Source organism: Saccopteryx bilineata, chromosome 3 (genome assembly GCF_036850765.1).
Source record: "Saccopteryx bilineata isolate mSacBil1 chromosome 3, mSacBil1_pri_phased_curated, whole genome shotgun sequence".
Classification (NCBI taxonomy): Eukaryota; Metazoa; Chordata; class Mammalia; order Chiroptera; family Emballonuridae; genus Saccopteryx; species Saccopteryx bilineata.
This window is the reverse complement of record NC_089492.1, coordinates 238,443,789-238,461,601: the sequence shown is the minus strand read 5'-3', so window position 1 is coordinate 238,461,601 and position 17,813 is coordinate 238,443,789. Positions and strand designations below refer to the sequence as shown.

The window sequence follows — 17,813 nt, the reverse complement described above, 5'->3', positions numbered from 1 at the left end:
CCATCTGTAACAACATGGATGGACCTAAAGGGTATTGTGCTAAGTGAAATAAGTAAGACAAAGAAAAATACCAGATGATTTCACTTATATGTTGAATTTAAAAAACAAAACAAACAAACAAGCAACCAGAAAGACTCATAGATACAGAGAACATTTTGACGGTTGCCAGATAAGAGGGGTGCTGGGGAATGGGTGATAAAATGGGGATGTAAAATACAGCATAAGAAATATAGTCAATAATTTTCTAATAACTATGTATTGTGTCTCATGGGTACTAGATTTATTGAGCTGATTACTTTGTAAGTTATATAAATGTGTAATTACTGGGTTGTACACCTGAAACTAATATAATACTGTATGTCAACTGTAATTGAAAAATAAAAAAATAGGCCCTGGCTGATTGGTTCAGTAGATAGAGCATCAGCCTGGTGTATGAATGTCCCAGGTTCAATTCCCAATCAGGGCACACAAGAGAAGTGATCATCTGCTTCTCTGCCCCTCCCTCTCCCCCTTCTCTCCCTCTTCCCTTTTTGCAGCTAGTGGCTTGACTGGTTTGAGCGTAGGCCCCAGTTGGGTTGGTCCAAGTGTCAACCTCAGGCACTAAAAATAGCTCAGTTAATTCGAGCATCAGCCCAGACAGAGGTTGCCAGGTGGATCACGGTAGAGGCGCATGTGGGATTCTGTTTCACTATTTCCCCTCCTCTCACTTAAATAAATAAAATAAATAAATAATTTAAAATATAAAAAAATACTGGGGTTTAAGAGAAGACTGAGCTACTAATTGAGAAGTCTGGCATTCTTTCAGCAATGATGAAGGCTACCTACCAGATCTGTTAGAAAAGAAGAAAAAGAATAGATTTAGGTAGAGAAGGGAAAGAATTCAAGATGTAAACAAAATGTATGAAAATAGAAATCAGGTAAGTCATAACTATGTTGTAATAAATTATAACTGCTTGCAATTTACTGACTCCTTAGAGACATTTACCACAACTACTAAAATAAAATAAAAAAAAGGATTCTATGATCAGCCCAAATGCCACCATACTTTATGTAAGAAGGTCAAACCTTGTACATTCACAAAGGTTTGGGCATTGATTTTTCTGCCAAAAAATAATAATATATATATATGAATTTTCTCTCCATAATTTCAAATATATATGATGTTCTCCTTCAATATCTTTCACAAATTGTAGCTTGCTTCGTCACCTTGTTTAAAGCATATTCTACCAAAAAAAAACCCTGAATTTTATTGATTTTTATCTGTTATAAACAGTCTAAAAAGTACTAACTAAGGGTTCTTTCAGTATGAATTATGGGATATTAAGGATCTGCTACTATTATGAATTACTAGCCTACGTTATCACTGAAATATCTAAGACATAGGTACTATAGGTTTTTGGACAACCAGAAACAAAAGGAAAATTAAGGCAGCCAAATGGAGATAATACTTTATAAACTTACACTGGTTTATCTCTTTTTTAAAAATACTTTATTCATTTTAGAGTGGAGAGAAAGAGAGAGAGAGAGAAGGGGGGAAAGCAGAAATCATCAACTCCTATGTATCTTTTTTTCTCTTTTTTTTTTGACAGAAAGTCAGAGAGCGGGACAGCTAGGCACAGACAGACAGGAAAGGAAAGAGATGAGAAGCATCACTTTTTCATTGCGGAATCTAAGTTGTTCATTGATTGCTTTCTCATATGTGCCTTTACCGGGGAGCTACAGCAGAGCGAGTGACCCCTTGCTCAGGCCAGCGAGCTTGGGCTTCAAGCCAGCAACCTTTGGGCTTAAACCTGCAACCATGGGTCATGTCTATGATCCCACGCTCAAGCCAGTAACCTGGCACTCAAGCTGGTGAGCCTGCACTCAAGCTGGCAACCTCGGGGTTTCGAACCTGGGTCCTCTGCATGTCAGTTCAATGCTCTATCCACTGTGCCACCGCCTGGTCAGGCAAACTTACACTGGTTTAATTAGGATATCTTACTTAAGACATTATTATGCATTACTAGTACTAATTATGGAATTAACACAGAAAAACTTTAAATATTAGTTATCTCAAAAACTTTTCAAAATTTGGGCCTATAGTTTCCAGATGAGTCCTAGATATCAACTACAATCAGCTGCCACAATTATCATCTTTAATGGTTCTAATAATGCTGGGGTTTTGTTATTATTCTCAATGGTAGTAATGAAGAATAAAAGCATTTTGCATTTACCACAGTGATCTAACTGGGATAGCAAGGAAAGAATATAACCAATATATTAGATCTGTCATGATAGAAATGTTCTATTTCTTGACTGGGTGTTTGAAACATAGAGGTATACATCTTTAAAAACTCACTGAATTATACACTTCAAGATCTATGAATTTCACAATATATTTTATACTTTGATAAAAAATTTTAACAGAAAAATATTTTTTTTAATTGGCTAAAAAGTTCATATACTAGTATTTCTATTTGTGCTCATTACTGTTCCATAATTTTAAACTATTAAAATCTTAACTTTAAGCCTTGGCCAAGAAGCAGTTGATTCATGTCCAATATCCCTTATAAACATATATGCAAAAATCTTCAATCTACGGGCAAACTGAAACAGAGACAAATAAAAAGAATAATACATTATGACCAGGCAGGATTTAACCTGTAAATGCAGGTTGTTTCAACATATAACAACCAATGAATATAATTAATAACATTAAGAGAATGAAGGAAAACACCCACATGATCATCTTAGCAGATTCAGAAAAGGTATTTGACAAAAATTCAACATCCTTTCATGATAAAAATACTCACTAAACTAGGAATAGAAAGGAACTTTCTTTTTTTTTTTGAGAGATCAGAGATAGGAACAAATAGGAACAGAGACAGAAAGGGAGACAGATGAGAAGAATCAGTTCCTCATTGTGTTCATTGATTGATTTCTCATATGAGCCTTGACCAGGAGCCTACAGTAGACTGAGTGAACCCTTGCTCAAGCCAGCAACCTTGGGCTCAAGTTGGCAAGCCTTGCTCAAACCAGATGAGCCCGCGCTCAAGCTGGTGACCCCAGGGTCTCGAACCTAGGCCCTCCGCGTTCCAGTCGGATGCTCTATCCATTGCGCCACTGCCTTGTCAGGCAGACAGGAACTTTCTTAATCTGATAAAGGGCATCAAGGAAAATTCACTACTAATATTATATTTAGTGGTAAAAGACTAGATGCTTTCTCCTTAAAATTAGGATCAGGAGAACAAAGTCTGTTCTTGCCATTTCTACTCAAAATGTTGTGGAGGTTCTAGCCAGGGCAATAAGCAAGAAATAAAAGGCATCTGATTAAAAAGAAATCAATAAAACTACTTACATTTGCAGAAGACATGATTTGATGTATAGGTTATTCTACATAAACTAATAAAAAATTAGAGCTAATAAGTTCAGCAAAGTTGCACAACATATGATCAATATATAAAAATCAATTGCACATCTATAGACTAGCAATGACCAATGCAAAGTGAAACTATAAAAACATTTACATTAGCATCAAAAAGAATCAAGTGCTTAGGAGTAAATTGAACCAAAAGAGTGTAAGACTTGTATACACTAAACTACCAAACATTGTTGAAAAAAACAAAAAACAGTAAATAAACATCTTGTTTTCATGGTTTAGAACAATGATGGGCAATCTTTTGAGCTTGGTGTGTCAAAATTCACCAAAAAAACTGAGCATAACTCGGGTGGTGTGTCACTTCGAGAAAAAACCCATAATTTTGCGATATTTATAGTTTAAATAACAAAAATGTATAATTGTAATATATAACTGTATTTAATAAACCAAAAACTAATTATTTAACTTACCTGCTTAGAGACTTCTTTATTCATCTGTCAGTGGGTTTCTTTTGTTGGTCTTAATATTATTGTGTGGGGTGCCATGAACTAAGATAAGTTAGGGGGAGGGGGAATTCTTTAACTAACCCACCTACTAGTGACTTTTTTGTTACTCAATTTCATTGGCTAAACCTTCAGTTGAAGGTTGGTATTTTGTACACTTCAAGCCCAAACAAGCGCTACTACTAACTTCATCTGTCAATCTGTTTCTTCTGTTGGTTTTGATATTATTTAACGCTGAGAATAAGGTCTCACGAAAGTACGTAGAAGGAAAAATTATGAGTAAAGCCATTGCTATATTTTGCAGGGTGCTAAGTGTCTGGTAATTGGTTCCAGCACTCCAAATTTCCTGTTCGTAGTGGCACTCCTCTTGATTCTCCAAGCGGCACCTTTCCAAATTCTCAAGCTTTGACCTCAAGTCGACAAACACCTGAGCCCAGATGCTGTCTTGAAATTCTGCAAGTTGCATCTTATGTAAATTAAGATGGCTGCCACTATTTCTAATGACGGAAACGGCACCCATAGCACAGGCCCTTGCCTCTCCCAGCCTCTTCTCACTTATCTCAGTAATGATGGTCAATTAGAAACCCATGACACCCAGAACAGTAGATTGGATGATAGTTGCTGTGGTTATGTGGTTGCTGGTAATGGCGATCACAGGGCCCCCAGAGATGCGTCCCCCACGGCATTCCGCTGCTCCCTGCTCCGCTGGCGGGAAGTGAGGTCAAAGATCCCCTAATGGCCTAACCGGAAGTCCCAGAACTAGACGCTCTGTGCCGGAGTTCTGTGGTTTTGGCCTACAGACCTCCAGGACAGAGTATCTACACTACAGCAAATGTTTTATCCTCGGCTACTGCACCTGGCCGTGCAGGAGCCGAGGATGAAACGTCCTACTTGGCATGGGGCCCCATACTTCTCTGGTATGTGGCCGCATGTCATTGAAAATGGCTACGGGTGTCAGTGCTGACACGCGTGTCATAGGTTCGCCATCACGGGTTTAGAAGAATTACTGATGCTAAGATACCAAGTTCCCAAAATTAATCTGTAGATTCAGTGTACTATTTACCAAAATTCAAAGGGCCTGTTTTTCAGAAAGTGATAAGGCGATCCTAAAAATTGTATGAAATTGCAAGGGATATGAAAGAACAGCAATCCTGAAAAAAATAAAGTTGGGGGACTCAGACTTCCTGATTTTACATTCACAGTAATTATATTTTTTTGTTTACTTTGAAAATTTACAGTAATTAAGATAGTGTGGTAGTAGCATAAAACCAGATATACAAATCAACGGGAAAGATTTGAGAGTCCAGAAATAAATCCATGTATTTATAGCCCACTGATTGTTAACAACAAAGGTGCCAATACCATTCAATGGGGAAACAAAGAGCTTTCAACAATAGTGCTAAGACAACTAAATACCCACATGCAAAAAAATAAATAAATGAAAGAAACAAAGAAGAATCTGGACCCCTATTCTCAAACCATGTACAAAATTTAACTCAGTTAGGTCTTTGACCTAAATATAAGAGCCAAAACTATAAAATCCTTGAAAAGAAACATAGTAAAAATTTGTGTTGCCATACATTATACAAAAGTTTCTTAGCCAGAATCCCCCAAACACAAGCAATCAAAAAATCAATTAATTGGATTTCATCAAAATTTAAAACTTGTGAATCAAAGGATACTACCAAGAAAATGAGGCTCTGGCCAGTTAGATCAGTTGGTTAGAGCATTATCCTGATAGGTCAAAGTTGCTGGTTCGATTCCTAGTCAGGACACATACAAGAACTGACCAATGAATACATAAATAAATGGAATAACAAACTGACATTTCTCTCTCTCTCTCTCTCTCTAAAAATCAGTGAAAGAAATGAAAGGACAACCCACAGAATTGCTGAAAATGTTTGCAAATAATGTATCTGATAAGGGTACTGTATTAAGAACACATTAAAATTTCTTACACTCAACAGTAAAAAGACAAATGACCAATTAAAAAATAAGAAAAGGATCTGAATTAATATTACTCCAAAGAAAATATACAAATAGCCAATAAACACATGAAAAGATGCTCAGCATCATGAAGGAAATCAACCCTTTGAGTAGTGAGTTATTTTCATGCTCACTAACCCCCAGGAGTGACTTGTGTTTTTTTTTTTTAAAAGAAATTAGTTACAGTTACAGTTTTATTAACTTAAAATCATGTTTGTTTGATAGCCAATTTACAGAAACAAAAAGAATGTACATTTGCCTTTTTTTAATGATGCCTACACATTTTTAAAAGTATATGCATAATCGTACTCTGGGTGGTCAGGAGGCACGAGGATGTACAGAACGGTCGTACTACTCAAAGGGTTAAAACCACAATGAAATACCACCTCACATAAAATAGGACAGGTAGAATAAAAGTCAGGTAACAAGAAGTGAGAAGGATTTGAAGAAATTAGAATTGTCACCTACAATGTTAGTGTGAAGGTAAAGTGGTGCAGTCACTGTAGAAGACATTGAAAGTCTCTAAAAAAAAATTAAATATAGAATTACCATATGACTCAGAAATTTCACTCCTATGTATATAATCAAGAAAACTGAACATACTTTCATATAAAACTTTGTATAGGAATGTTCATAGCAGCATTATTCATAATAGTCAAAAGTGAAAACAACCTAAATGTCTTTCAATTGAGGAATGAATAAACAAAAGGTGACACAACCATACAAAGGAATAGTCAGCCATAAAATGGAATGAAGTATTATTAACATGTACACATGGAGGAACCTTGAAAATATCATGCTAAATCAAAGAAGCCAGTCACTAAAGGTCACATATTGTATGATTCCGTTTGTATAAAATGTCTAAAATAGGCAAATACATAGGATAGCAAGTAAATCAGTAGTTACCAGAGGATAAGGAGAGGAGGATAATGGGACTACCTGCTAATAGGTATGGGATTTTGGGGGGAGGTAATGAAGATGTTCTGGCATTAAGACAGTAGTGATGGTTGAACAACATAGTGAGTATACGAAAACCCCCTGGTATACATTGAAAATTATAAACTTTATGTTATATAAATTATGTCTCAATAAAAATGCTGAAATTAAGAACAGAACAAACAACAGAACCACGAAAAAGTATATGAAATAATTGGAGAATCTGAATAAAAACTGTCCCTTTGATAATTAAGAATGACTGTTCATTTTAAGAGATAATAATCATAACATTGTATTTCTTAAAAGTCTTTATTGAAGTATTTATAAATGATATGGATGATGTTTGAGATCTGTTTCAAAATAACCTAGAATGGGGGTACTGAAGTATGTGTGGGAATATAAATGAAACAAGATTAGCTTTGGGTTGAAAATTATTGAAGCTGGGTAACTGGTAGCATGTTACTCTATATTTAAAATTCTTCACAATCAAAAGGTAAAAAAGGAAGTCACATTTTGTAACTGTAATGAAATAAAGAATATAGAAAATAAACGTGGCTCAGTGGTAGAGCATCGGCCTGGCATGCAGGAATCCCAGGTTCGATTGCCGGCCAGGGCACACAGGGGAAGTGCCCATCTGCTTCTCCACCCCTCCCCTTCTCCTTCCTCTCACTCTCTTCCCCTCCCGTAGCCAAGGCTCCACTGGAGCAAAGTTGGCCCGGGCAGTGAGGATGGCTCTATGGTCTGTGCCTCAGGCGCTAGAATGGCTCTGGTTGCAACAGAGCGGCGCCCCTGATGGGCAGAGCATCGCCCCCTGTTGGGCATGCCGGGTGGATCCCGGACGAGCGCATACGGGAGTCTGTCTGACTGCCTCCCCGTTTCCAGCTTCCGAAAAATACAAAAAAAAAAAAAAAAGAAAGAAAGAAAGAAAATAAACATAAATACATTTTAAAATCCATTAGGAGAATGACTAACAGAAAATTTTATTGTGGGAGGATCAGGATAATAACACCTAAACCCAACAAGCAGTAACCAGACAATTTTGTGCTTCCTTAGGTGATGTAATAGGAACTATACAGATTACCAGTGAGGCATTCCAACCAAAAATTTAAACCAGAATCTCATCAATCCCCTAGCTCTAACTTCTAGTTTTATATGAAATATGAAGTATAGAGAAATCCTTTAAAGCACAGCACGTGAGAACAATTAACCAAATCCAGCATGTGGAAGATTCCTATAAAACAAATATCTGGGTTTTTATCCCCCAAAAAGTAAATGACAAGGAAGAGATTTTAAAAGATTCAAAGAACCATGACAATGTATAAACCTTGTTTGGGTCCTTTTTCAAATAAGCCAACTATAAAAGGACATTTTGATACAACCATGGAAGTAGGAATATAAACTGGGTGAAAGATAAGGAATTATTATTAAGTTTGCAAGATATAATGGCACTGTTGTTAAGAAAGAAGTCATTATCTATTAGAAATGCATACTAAAGAATATTCTGATGAAATGACATGTCTAGGACTTATAAAATATTCCAGGAAAAAATACACAGATACACACACATATATATACATCTATAGTCAAGTGCAGCTTAATGACAAGGAAACATTCTGAGAGACATATCAGTAGGTGATTTATTTTTGTGCGAACATCATGGGGCACTTACACAGAACTATGTGGTATAGCCTCCTACATATCCAGACTATATGGTATACAGACTACAAGCCTGTACAGCATGTTACTGTACAAAACAACACAAGATTAAATCAAGTACAAGAAAAAATGATGCAATCAAGAAATGAAGTAAACACGAGCTGTATGAGGTTGCTGCTGGCATAACACGGTACACTGTCTTAAACAAACTTTTTTTTTTTAAGTAGAAAGAGTATACTCTAAAATACAATAAAAATATAGTACAGTAAATACATGAATCAGTAACATAGTTTTTAGTATATTATGATATTACGTTCTGTACATAATTGTGTTATTCCTTCATAAGACTGGCAGCACACTAGGTTTGTTCACACCAACATCACCACAAGCACATAAGCAATATATTGTACTATGTATGATGTTACGATGGCTACAACATCACTAAGCGACATTAATTTTTCAGCTCCATTATAATTTTATGGGACCACCATTGACTATGAGGCCCATTGTTGACAGAAATGTCGTTCTGTGGTACATGACTGTACACACACACACACACACACACACACAAATATACCGTATATGTAAATAAATAAAGCAAAATTAGAAAAATGTTAATAACTGTTGAAGCTGGGTGATAGCAACATAGGAGTTCATGAAATTATCTTCTCTACTTTCATAGGTTTGAAATCTTCAAAATAAAGAAGGTAAAGAAGAAAGAAAGAAGGACAGGGAGGGAGGGATAGAAGAAGTAGGTCTGAGCCCGATCAGTAAGTAAACCTGCAGAATGTGTGCTATAAATTTCCTCATGTCCAGACGCCCTGTCTTAGAGGGATAAGACAAGGTTAGGCCATGTGAATAATGAAACTTAAAATTCTACCAATAGTAATGAAATAATCTATGTCTAAATCAGCAAACGTCCCCCCAAACCTGAACTGCCATTCTAGACTTCTAGCAGCATGCCTACTGAGTTTGCCTTAGTAGAAACTACGCTCCTTCCCTTCCCATCTATAGCATCTGCTTCCTTCATTCCTTCTCTGAGATGGCCTGAAAGACACCAGGTCAAGCTGGACAGGTCTATGGCCAGGTAGCCAGTTGTCCCTATAAATTCATCTGGACTGCTACTGACAGCAGTTTGTAATAAATAATTCATCTTTGCTCATGAAAATTCATCAAGAAACAGCACTTGGTGAGCAATAGTTTGAGCAGCTCAAATACTGTAGGTGATGATCATTTGAAAATTTCATCACTCACTACCCCCCAAAAATTTGCAGGGTTCAGTAAGTAGTGGTACTTGCAATATACATTCTACATTCTATATATTAAAGGAAGGTCAGAGGGGATGATCCATGCCTCTGCTTCTCCCATTAGGAGAAACATAAAAAAAATTACTTTTGCAGAGATGCTCTAACATCATAGAGCATTCATCTCCATGAAGGTCTGTAGCTGCATTGGGAACACTGGGATATGAAAGTTCCCAGGATCTAGAAGACAGGAAAGAGCAGATTAGGATAAAGAGGCTCTACTCTAACCAATTGGCATATAAGGGCCAGCTCCTCTCCTTGGACAACAAAGCCTTTTTCCTTTAGCATCATACTGATAAGGCAAAATGACCAAAAGTTACTAGTTCCCTTGTAGCTCTACAGCCACTATGTACTCTTAGAGTTACAGCTATATGTTTTGAACGGCTGATTTTCCTTTGCACGAACTAAGGCAGCCTTATTGGGATCAATGACATCTGAGTAGATTCCTGGGAGAAGAATCTTCCCCAGGAATGGAAGAGTTGTTTCTGGAGTGGATGGAAGCATAAATGTAGCTGATGAGAGAAGCCTAGACTTAGTACCAGCGCAAAAGCTATCAGATATGATGTTAATTCAGAGCTGTTAGCAAATGATTAGATAGAGCACAAAAGCTGAAAAATACCAGAAACAGGTCAGAAAATAGAAGAGAAATGGTGAAGGCCCAGGCTAGGATGCCGAGAACTAGTGTTTAGCAGGTGGTGCCCATGTGGTATCAGGGTAAGTTAATTGGTGTAAAGGTACAGAATTAAGCCAAACATAACAATGTATTTTTCTAATACAGAATATTAGCTGTGGCACTGGCTACCTTGATACTTCCTAATCAAAAAAAAAAAAAAAAAAGAAATAAAAAAGGATAGAAAGCCTGCCATGAAGACAACTATACATAAAGAAGATACATTCCCAAATGGCCATTCTTTTCCATTCAAATAAAGTTACCATCTCCCAAAGAACAGTTTTGGGGCAGGAATAAACAGTATTTCATTTCAAGCTGGACTACTCATCTACCAAAATACCATTCTGACCAAAGAAACAGATGCAGAATTACAGTCACAGCTGCATTCTGTACAGAGCAAGTTGGATAATGGTACTCTAAATTGCTAATTACACTGCTAACGATTTTTTTAGTGGCACTGCAGTACTTTGCCACCTTTAAATTCTTTTAAAAAGCACCTAGAAACTTTTAAAAATGGTAAACTGTTAAATACCAGTGAGTCTTCCAAAAAAGAATTCCATATAAGACCATTTCTTAAAATGGCATTCTCATAGGGGATTTTGTAGGAACCTATTTATTGACTAGCTATTTGTTTTAATTTACTTTTTCACCAATTTACTTGCACTTAAGATTACTAAGGCCATTAAGTATCTCAGTATTAGTGTTTGTAACTCAATCCACCTTGGTATGAAAAGATAATAAACTAACATATGTCATGATATGCTGGCATTGGGAATGTGCTATGACTAGATTTATAAAAAGTAATAGCAACAGTACAATTTTATTTTTGTGACAACCATGGTGAAATTTATTACAGTATTAGAATTTTATTGTTTAATTATGCCAGTGTAGCTGAAGGAGGGAATTACATTTCTGATATAAAAATGATGTTAATGTTTTTATTTTTGATGTTATAGAACATTGTAGAATATAGATTAAATGCCCCTTATTATTTCTTGTGCATTTAAGTGGCAGAATATTTTTTCTACAAATAGTGAATTAATTTCTATTAAATTATAACTTAAGGTTTCTAAAAAATTTGCCTAAAATGAAAACCTCAAGCTGGCCGAGAACGTCCATACATTAGATTTACAAAAACATATTATACACAGAAAATGTGCCAATCACAATTACGTCATGTTTTCTGATAATTTTTACATTTAGTAAGGTAAGTTAACTGTTAAAAAATTAAGAACACAATCTTACTATGCAATTACAAACTCATAAGTAAATACTTACATTTGTTTCTGACATATCATCCAATTTCAGTGATCTTTTAACCCTGCAAACAAAATATTTAAAGAAATCTTAGATTTGAGATGTTTTAAGTAGTCAAATATTTAACAGTAATATATATAAAAATTCTAAGATATTTTAACAAAGTAGAATACTATATATAAGAAAGGAATTTTCACAACAATGATACTTTTTTAATAGCATATTTAAAGATAAAATCACAAATACTTAAATGGATCTTTTTATACATATATGGTTTTATATATATGCACTGCCATATAATCCAATTATTAAAGTCATTTTATAAAATAACCTTAGTAAAAATTTCTATTTTTTTAAATATCACTAATAAAAATTATATATAGGAGTAAAAAGTTACATACCTTCAATGGAGATATTGAAAGTATAGTATTTGCACAAATAATGCAATAGGTATTAAGATAAAGGTATGAGCAAGGTGAACAAATTTTTGTAGCTTTAAACATGATTCAGTGCTACCAGACTATGACTTAACTGAGGAACAGATGCTCTATGTCTTTATAAGTCCCCAATCCATAGGAAACTATTTTTTGTCTCCTTCACTAAACTGATTCAGGAACATGCCAGGCTCTCTCTGTGCAAAATCTGTTCTGCTAAACTAGATGCCCAGCTGTTGGTGACAATGCTTAGAAAGGAAAGCTGAATATTTATAATACTTTATTTCCTACAGCTGTCTTCTAAAGAGCAGTCATCAACATTTTATTGAATGCAGACTAAATGCTCAAAGGAGAAAAAGGTCAATATAAATTAAAACTATTTTTCCCAGTGACAAATACAGAATTAAAAGTAATTTCTTGATCCCTGAGAAACAGAAATTGTTATTTAAAATATTACAGAATTCAAGCATTATGCAAAAGAAAAAGAAGAAAAAGATTGTGATATAGAGAATACAGTATAGAAAATAAATTAAAAATGTATACATTCTAGAAATGACTATTCACAAATAACTGACTACTGACTTTCAAACAAGTGACAGAAGCAAGGAAAAGAAAAGTGACAATTTACAGAATACTGAGGAGTAAATACTAAACACAAAAATTTTATTTAAAGTGTTCACTTAAATTTGCTATTACATCTACATTAGCCTATCATATAACATTATTTCTTGAAATTAAATTGGTTTAAAGAATGTTACATATTTTAGAGATCTATTCAAAATTAATGTGAATTCTCAATAAAGCTGTAAGAACAAGTAAAAATGGCAGATAATAAAAAAAGTATTCATATTTAGTTTTGGAATGTATTTACTCCATTCAGGTGTATATAAGATGTTTCAGCATTTAAAAAAATTTCAAAAGTGGCCGAGCCTGTGGTCACACAGTGGATAAAGCATGGTCATAGGTTTGAAACCCTGGGCTTGCCAGGTCAAGACACATATGGGAGTTGATGCCTCCCCCTTCTCTCTCTCTCTTCCTACCTCTCTCTCTCTCCTCTCTAAAATGAATAAATATATTTTAAAAATTTAGATAAAAAAACGAAGTGCATGGAAATATGTAAAACTAAACAAATCAATTAGTTCATTCAACAGGGACAAACTGGTGTGACTTAATCACTGTCACACAGCTTGAGTGAGAGAAACGCAGTTCTCAGGTCCTGTGGATAATAAATCTTTGTTAAATTGAGGGGGAGGGATTAAATAAGAGGTAAAGAAGAGTAAACCTCCTAGAGGAATTTATGACATCTATTCTTATCATTCTACTAAAACTGAGTCCATTGTCAAGATACAAATTATTAAACATTTAGTATATGCTTTCTTTTTTAAACCCACCCTCTTACCCAGATACAACTATAACACAAGCATGAGATGATGTCAAGCAGATTAAGATAACACTGGCCCAGTTTGCTCAGAGGTGGAGCATCCACCCAGTGTAAGGATGTTCCAGGTTCAATTCCCCATCAGGGCACACAGGAGAAGCGACCATCTGCTTCTCCACCCCTCCCCTTCTCCCTTTTTTCTCTCTCTCTCTTCCCCTCCCACAGTCATGGCTGGGTTGGAGTAAGGTGGCCCAGGGCACTGAGGATGGCTCCATGGCCTTGCCTCAGGTGCTGAAATACAAATATTGATCAACTTATGACCTGTGCAACTTACAACCATTCGACTTTATGACCACAATCACTAGCCAGGACTGCTCTGTGTCTGGCTGTGCAAGCGTTGCCCAGCTGGACGTACGACAGTGCGGACCAGCTTCCGGCAGCACTACCATCTCCGCGTGCACCATTTCAACTGTATTCCCAGACTCGGTACAGCAATTTGTGTTTTGTGTCTTGGATATTTTTCATCAAACCCCTCCCAAGATGTCCACCAAGAGGAAACTGTCTTTGCAAATATTAAACCAGTTGTACTGGTAATGCAGTGTTTTACTTAAACCTGACGAATGTAAAAATAAGAAACAAAATGGTGTAGAGATAATACAAATGGCATAAAGTAAACAAAGAAAATTATGATATATAACAATGAAAGAAAATTATGATAAAATATGACTTAAAGATTTTTATAACATCATTTCACAGTACTGTACATATAGCCTACTCAACTTATGACCAAATTGTGTTACGACCGGTCTGTCAGAACCAATCATGGTTGTAAGTCAAGCACTAGCTGTAGCTCGGTTGCCTAGCAACAGAGCAGCGCCCTCAGATGATCAGAACATTGCCCCATAGGGGGCTTGCCTGGTGGATCCCAGTGGGGGTACATGTGGGAGTATGTCTCTCTGCCTCTCTGCTTTTCACTTAATTTAAAAAAAAGGATAATATTAATAGTAACAGAAAAGAGATGGATGAAACATATTATAAAGAACAACAGGCAAAACTTGATTAGATATTTGGGACATTTTCCTAAAGTAGTCATTCATTTGCTACCAGTATTAGTTAGCAATTAAAAGTGACATACCTCTGGTAGTTAGGTAAAGTTACAAACAGCTATTGTGCTTAATACCTTAGTTTAAAAAAACTAGGCACTCAAAAATAGGCAAAGAACTCAAATAGGCATCTCTCCAAAAATACACAAATGGCCAATAAATGCATGAAGAGATGTCAACATAAGTAATATTAAAAGTAGCACTAATACTAAGGAAATGCAAATCAGAACCACAATGAGATACCACTTTATAACCATTAGTATGGCTACTATAAAAAACCCAGAAATGGGCCTTGGCCAGTTGGCTCAGCGGTAGAGCGTCGGCATGGCGTGCAGGGGACCCGGGTTCGATTCCCGGCCAGGGCACACAGGAGAGGCGCCCATTTGCTTCTCCACCCCCCCCTCCTTCCTCTCTGTCTCTCTCTTCCCCTCCCGCAGCCAAGGCTCCATTGGAGCAAAGATGGCCCGGGCGCTGGGGATGGCTCCTTGGCCTCTGCCCCAGGCGCTAGAGTGGCTCTGGTCGTGGCAGAGCGACGCCCCAGAGGGGCAGAGCATCGCCCCCTGGTGGGCAGAGCTTCGCCCCTGGTGGGCGTGCCGGGTGGATCGCGGTCGGGCGCATGCGGGAGTCTGTCTGACTGTCTCTCCCCGTTTCCAGCTTCAGAAAAATACAAAAAACACACACACACAAAAAAAAAACAACCCAGAAATGTAGTGCTGGCCAGTAAGTGGAGAAATTGGAACTCCTGTGCACTGCTGGTGGGACTAGAGGATGGTAGAACTACTATGGTAAATAATTTGGCAGTTCCTCAAAAAATTAAATATAGAATTATCATATTATCAAGCAATTCCACTTCTGGGTATATACATACCCAAAAGAATTGAAAGCAGGGCCATGAATAGATACTTGTACACCCATGTTCACAGCAGTATGAGTTACAATAGCCAAAGAAAAAAAGAGTAATGCAAATGTTCATCAACAGACTATGGGTAAACAAAATGGTATATACACACACTGAATATATACATACACACAATGGAATATTACTCAACCTTAAAAAGGAAGGAAATTCTGACACATGCTACAACATGAACCTTGAAAAATAAGCCAATCACAAAAAGGCAAATACTATATGATTTCACACAAACGAGGTACTTAGTCAAATTCATGATGACAGAAAAGAGAATGGTGGTTGTCAGGGGTACTGAATAGGGAGTTTAATGGGTACAAAGTTTCAGTTTTGCAAAATTAAAATGTTTTGGAGAACAATGATGGTGATTATACAACAATGTGAATGTACTTAATGCCATAGAACTGTACACTTAAATGATTAAAATGGCAAATTTGACGTTATGTATATTTTAACACTAAAGAAATTCTTAAAAATGTGAACTATCATTTTGATTATTAATTAAGAACTAGGAATGACATCTCAAAAACTCATAAAATTATATGGTTTGAGGTTCTCTTACAGAACTTTTAAAATAAAACATTGGATTGCATATCATTTTGAATAGCTGACCTAAGGGTAAGAGGGTGTGTGGGGGTAGAAAGATAAATTTAGTAAATGTGAGAAGACTCAGGGAGACTTGATGCTATAACAAATTCTTCCCTTTAAGTAAGTTTAGGCAAATCACATAATCTCACTAAGCTTCATAAAGTTAATAATACTGGCCTGTAAACCAGTAGAAAATTTCTTAATGGAAAATAAAAATATGACTTAGTATACTGTCAGTTTTTTCATTTATTCCTTTACTACATATATGGGGATGATAATATTGCCAGCTACTTCACAGGAGTGTTTAGGATTATTGAGCATGCTTATGAGATACTTAGAAATCCTCTGATGAAAGGCAATGGCCAAATTCACATTCCATGTAACTCCTTAGATGTAGACTGAGCTATCTAAACTGATATTTTTTCCATTCTACATATAGGAATGAGAAAAGGAGGGAGAATCTCCTATATTGTCTTTGCATTCTCCCTTTCATTCAAGAGCATACTCTTATGTTCAACATTCATAATGGTTACACAGTAACTCACTATATGGTCACCATGTGAAAGCCCTTAAATAAATGATGAAACTTCTGTTATTCTTTGTGACAAAACTGGTCAATACAATAACCAGTTATTGAACATGTTTATAGTGTCAAAAGCTTATTAAAAGATTAATAAAGAATTAGCTAAAGTATTATTACTGAAGCAAAAGATATATATTTGGGAATAATGACCCCAGAAAATAAATGGAAGCTAAGATGTTCTCCCCCCACACACACACACACACTTCTTTTCCAAGCAAGAGGAGGGGAGATAGACACACAGACTCCCACATGTGCCCTGAGCAGGATCCACCCAGCAACCCTAACTTGGGCCAATGCTCTGCCCAACCTGGGGCCATGCTCGCAACCGAGTTATTTTTTGTGCCTAAGGGGAAGGCTCCACGAAGTCATCCGCAATGCCCCAGATGGTGTGCTCAAACCAATTGAGCCATGGCTGTGGGAGGGGAAGAGAGAGAAAAGGGGGGGAGAAGTGGAGAAGCAGATGACTGCTTCTCCTGTGTGCCCTGATTGGGAATTGAACCCAGGACATCCACACACTGGGCCGACGCTCTACTCCTCAGCCAACTGGCCAGGGCCAAGATGTTCTTTGGGTTGACTAAAATGAGAAACGCTGCAAAATTATTTCACCTAAATGGGTACTCCCAAAATAAACATTAATAAAGTATTCATTACTGTTACCTTCTACAACCAAAGTGTCACCTGATAGAGGATTGGATAAAGATGTGGTACATATATACAATGGAATACCATTCAGCCATAAGAAATGACATAGTGACATTTATGACAACATGGATGGAGCTTGAGAACATTATCCTGAGTGAAATAAGTAAATCAAAAAAAGCTAAGAACTGTATGATTTCACACATAGGTGAGATATAAAACTGAGACTCATGGACATAGATAAAAGTGTAATGGTTACCAGTAGGAAGAGGTTATGAGGGAACAGGAGAAGGTGAGGAAGGGTGAGAAGGAAGGGTGAGGAGAAGGGTGTAAAGAGGGACAAATATAAGTGATGCAAAATGATTTGACTTTGGGTAATAGGTATACAACATAATCAACAGTTCAAATGTTATAGGCCTTAGCCAGTTGGCTCAATGGTAAATCATCAGTTTGGCATGTGATGTCCCCAGTTCAATTCCGGTCAGGGCACACAGAAGCACCTATCTGCTTC

General features: G+C 36.5%; 1 protein-coding gene across 3 annotated transcripts in view; it reads right to left on the bottom strand.

Annotated features, from left to right (window-relative positions):
* ITGB3BP (integrin subunit beta 3 binding protein) overlaps nt 1–17,813 on the bottom strand; it is a 58,658-nt gene that overhangs the window by 37,733 nt on the left and 3,112 nt on the right. For all 3 annotated transcript variants that reach the window (XM_066269002.1, XM_066269003.1, XM_066269004.1), the window contains one exon: nt 11,692–11,734. In XM_066269002.1, the coding sequence (XP_066125099.1) occupies nt 11,692–11,734 (43 nt within the window). The remainder of the gene's footprint in view (nt 1–11,691; nt 11,735–17,813) is intronic.